We start from the raw sequence: 5,000 nt of genomic DNA on the forward strand, positions 1-5,000 counted from the left end.
TATCTATAGATAGTTCGAAGATGACGTCACTCAGGTCTTTGTTATTATTATTTGTCATCCACGTTTATGAGTAATGCTCACTGAACTGTATTAACATGACGATTAACATGACCATGGATACACACCGTTTTGTGTGTTGGTCCGTTATACTTCCGGATGGCAATGTTATGAGCTTCTTAGCCAAGCGCATACTATCAATATGTCACATAGTGAATCATAAGGTGGCATAACTATTCTAGCAGAAGTATATATAGATAATATGGAGTTGACGTCACTCGGGTCTTTGTTATTATTTGTTGCCATCCACGTTTATGAGTAATTCTCACAAAATTGTATTTACCAGACTATAAAAGTTCATGTTTACTACACATAGTTTTGTGCGTTGGTCCGTTATATTTCTGGATGGCAATGGTGTGAGCTGCTTAGCCAAGCGCATTCTATCTATACAAGCTCTAGACCAGATTTGAAAAAAATTATAACTAAAACGTTGTCATAAAATTTTGAGAATTCAGAATGAAAAAAAAAATGTAAGCTGTAGCCAAAGGAATATGAAGCTACGCGTTAAGGTAAAATATTCACAACATCTGCCAGACGATTATAACGTATCAAAACACACGATTATGCATAACCTTGACCGTTTAGAGATAGAATGAAGATGACGTCACTCAGGTATTTGTTATTGTTTTTTTTTTTTGGTGCCATCCATGTTTATGAGTAATTCTCACTAAACTGTATTAACCAGACTATGAATGACCGAGATGTCACACAGTTTTGTGTGTTTGTCCGTAAGATTTCCGGATGCCACTGTTGTGGGTTTCTTAACCAAGCGCACACCATCTATAGATAGGATGTGCTTGGCTTAGAAGCTCATAACATTGCCATCCGGAAGTATAACAGACCGACACACAAAACTGTGTGTATCCATGAATGTTTATAGTCGGGTTAATAAAGTTCAGTGAGCATTACTCATAAACGCGGATGGCAAAAAACAATAACAAAGACCTGAGTGACGTCATCTTCGAACTATCTATAGATAGAATGAAGTTGACGTCACTCGCGTCTTTGTTATTGTTTTTTTTGCCATCCGCGTTTATGAGTAATTTTCACTAAACTCTATGAACCAGACTATAAACGTTTAAGGTTTCACACAATTTTGTGTGCGGTCCGTTAGATTTCCTGATGCCAATGTTGTGAGTTTCTAAGCCAAGCGCATACTATCTGTAGACTGCTTGATATAATTTAGTGAGAACTAATCATTAAAATGGGTGTCTAAATACAAAAATAAAGAGCTGAGTGACGTCAATTTCGTTTCTTCTAAGGACTGTTTGATCTAATTTAATGAGAACTAATCAACAACATGGTAGCCTAAATAAATACAAAAACAAAAAGTTCAATGACGTCACTTCCGTTCGTCTGATATTTGGTAAGGAGAGGGTTAATCAGTAATAAATAGGATTTATTCCTTAATATTTTTATCCGATAATAGCCGCATTTTTCTCGCAGACATAGGCGACGGGCATGTTACAATTGAAGTCATTCCATTGCCCGTTGATGTCAATTGTGATGCATTTCTCGTTGTTTCTGTAGTTGTCTGGTTGACCGGTCCGCCACGGGTGGTAAGGGCCCTGAAATATTTCGTTAAATAATTAATTTTAAAAATTTAGACTCTCTCTTTCTCTCTCTCTCTCTCTCTCTCTCTCTCTCTCTCTCTCTCTCTCTCTCTCTCTCTATCTATCTATCTGTCTATCTCTCTGTGTGTGTATGTGTGTGTGTGTGTCTCTCATTCTCTCTCTCTCTCTCTCTCTCTCTCTCTCTCTCTCTCTATATATATATATATATATATATATATATATATATATATATATATATATATAATTTTAATATTTACCACAATGTATGAGTCAGTCTACATCGATGTTTCAGGCCTAATCAGCCATCGTCAGGACTGTGTGTTCCATGAGTTTGATTTGTAAAGGCAAACTCATGTAACACACAGTCCTGACGATGGCTGTTTAGGCCTGAAACATCGATGTAGACTGACTCAAACATTGTGGTAAATATTAAAATAATAATTCGCTCCATTGCTACATGTCGAACACTTTTCGACTTTTCGTACCATATTTGTATCAAACACGACATATAAATGCTTCGTGGAATTGACACTTAGATAACCACGCCTCTCGGACAGTCGTCATAATGTAAACAAGGGCAGTGATTGGTAAAGGCGTGTCCATGTTTTGATTGGTCGTAAATCTAGTTGTTAATGATCTTACGACGTTAAAGACGTGATGATCTATAGTATGCGCTTGGCTAAGAAGCTCACAACATTGCCATCCAGAAGTATAACGGACCAACACACAAAACTGTGTGTATCCATGAACGTTTATAGTCAGGTTAATACAGTTCAGTGAGCATTACTCATAAACGCGGATGGCAACAAAAAAAACAAACAAAAACAAAGACCTGAGTGACGTAATCTTCGAACTATCTATAGATAGTTCGAAGATGACGTCACTCAGGCCTTTGTTATTGTTAAGCCATCCGCGTTTGTGAGTTGTTCTCACTAAACTGTATTAACCTGACTATAAACGTTCATGGTTACACAGAGTTTGTGTGTTGGTCCGTTATACTTCCGGATGGCAATGTTGTGAACTCCTTGGCCAAGCGCATTCTATCTATACATTAGACAATATGTAGACATTGAGTTCAATTTTTGTTTCTTCAATACTTGAATTTTAAATCCTTTGTTGATCGACATATCATCTCTTTCATTGAATGGGTATCTGTGCTTGTATATGTACACACACACACACACACACACACACACACACACACATATATATATATATATATATATATATATATATATATATATATATATATATTATACATAGGGTGATTGAAAATTAAGTCTCTATTTTTAGATAACGGAATATATTTCTGAACTTTAATTCCTCCACATAGTGTACATAGGAACATTACATGGAGTTTTGTTTAGAATTCATAATTTGCGAACCAGCTTCTCAGGCCAAAGGTAACCGCATTATGATCTGATTCTACAAGAAACTCTTGCGTCATGGAGGTCACAAAGAGTGCTCCAGGGAGAAGTCACATATCATGATAAAATCCCATGCTAATACGAGTCAATGGCTTGATGTCACGCCGCCTGGCAACGGCGGCCATCTTGGTTCTAGACAAAGAAAATCATTACTTTTTATTTTTCATGCTGGCTAGAACTTGTCATATGTCTTGTGATCAGAATGTGTAAAATTCAAAAGATTGTCAAATGTATGTGTTTTTTTCCCCTCTGGATACCCTTTATACTCGCCGGAGAAATATTTCATACGGGCGTCCGCCTTTGTTCCGATAGTTTAGAGCCAGTGTTACTAAGTTACCATACGTCATTAGGAAGGAAGTGATGTTACGACTGTTGAAGAGTATTGGAAGAATGTATGGTCTTGTGGTATGACACTCGCTTTCGGATCGGAAGGTCCTGGGTTCGAGCCTCGCTCGGTGGATAGTTAAGTCCTTGGAAAAGGCTGTTTACTCACATTATCTCACCGTACTCAGGTGTAAAATGTGTACCTGGCCGTTAACATGATTGTCTCTGTCGGAAAAAAAATGTAATATCACCCTACGTGTTAAGTGTTGTTGTTGTTGGCCAGGGCGTGGGACCCTTTGTAAAGAGCTTTGAGCACATTTAGTTGATATTACGCTAAGTTTTAAAGTTTAAATTCATAACTTTGAATATCCACCCTTTAACAGTCTCCTTACCAGCCATTTTCAGGATTTTCCCCAAATCTTCACAGCAAACTAATACAAAAATATGTTTTCTATCACAATAGCAGTAAGTTCTTGCAATAAATAATTTCTTTAGCAAAACATGCTCTACAACACACTGTTCATTTTCTTTGAATTTTCTGATGTGCAAAAGACACTTGTATAAGAAAAATGTTAGTTGTATCGTAACAAATGTGACGATTTTGCAGATATATATATATATATATATATATATATATATATATATATATATATATATATGAAAATTTACACAGAGCAATATCCACTAAACGTGCTCAAAGTACTTTACAATGGGTTCGTAAACAACAGCATGGCAACACTTTACATGTAGGAGGAGGCATGACGCCTGTGAGGCGATATTACAAATTTTTCGGACAGAGTGAACGCTGTTAATGGCAACGTACTCATTACACACCTGAGTACGTTGAGATAATGTGAGTACTGAACCTTTTCCAAGAACTCAACTATGCACCGCTAAGAGCTGGAATTGAACCATGTACCTTCCAGTCCGAAGGCGAGTGGCATTCAAATCGACCACAAAAATAACCACACTGGACATAATTTGAAGTCATACCAGGCTGCTAGAAGCTGTGGACTGTAAAAAGTAATAAACAAATAAATGAAAATTATAACAGCTTCAAAAAAAAAAAAAAAAAAAAAAAGAAAAAACCCCAAAAAATCAGAATACCAAACACGGAAAGTTTCGGGCTCAAAACCCTTCTTCAGCCAACAACAACAACAATGAAAAAATAAATAAATAAAGACATACATTTTTTATGTCTTTATTGTTTTTTCTTGTTGTTGTTGTTGTTGACTGATGAAGGGTTTTGAGCCCGAAACGTTCCGAGTCTAATATTTTGTTCTTTTTTTGAAGCTGATCCACCAAAAACCTAGCATCGGTAACGCACTTTATAGGCACCTGGAACAACTTCAAAAGACGTCTAACTCCTACGTCATGGCCCAAGACCGAAGGACTAGAGCTCAGGTGGTCGCTGATTCGGAGAAATAAGTAAGTAAGTTTTGAAGCTGATCTATTCATTTGTGTACATTAATCTAGGACACAATTTGAAACTTACCAAAGAGCTTTGATCGACCCACTGAAACCGAAATCCATTTGATGCGGTATTTACGAGACCCATCCAGGCGTAATAGACAGTGTTGATGAAATCTGGAACAAAATAAACGGGCACGATCTATAG

General features: G+C 36.8%; 1 protein-coding gene across 1 annotated transcript in view; it reads right to left on the minus strand.

The window, feature by feature from the left end:
- Nucleotides 1-1,435: 1,435 nt before the first annotated feature.
- LOC144959419 (C-type mannose receptor 2-like) overlaps nucleotides 1,436-5,000 on the minus strand; it is an 18,310-nt gene continuing 14,745 nt past the window's right edge. Inside the window, exons 7-8 of the mRNA XM_078891999.1 lie at nucleotides 4,878-4,969; nucleotides 1,436-1,625 (exon numbers count right to left, since the gene is read on the minus strand). Of these exons, the coding sequence (XP_078748125.1) occupies nucleotides 1,473-1,625; nucleotides 4,878-4,969 (245 nt within the window). The 3' untranslated portion in view covers nucleotides 1,436-1,472. The remainder of the gene's footprint in view (nucleotides 1,626-4,877; nucleotides 4,970-5,000) is intronic.

The sequence above is a fragment of the Berghia stephanieae genome, chromosome 14, assembly GCF_034508935.2.
Source record: "Berghia stephanieae isolate SIO BIC M18660-M18661 chromosome 14, UCSD_Bste_1.3, whole genome shotgun sequence".
NCBI classification, from domain to species: Eukaryota; Metazoa; Mollusca; class Gastropoda; order Nudibranchia; family Aeolidiidae; genus Berghia; species Berghia stephanieae.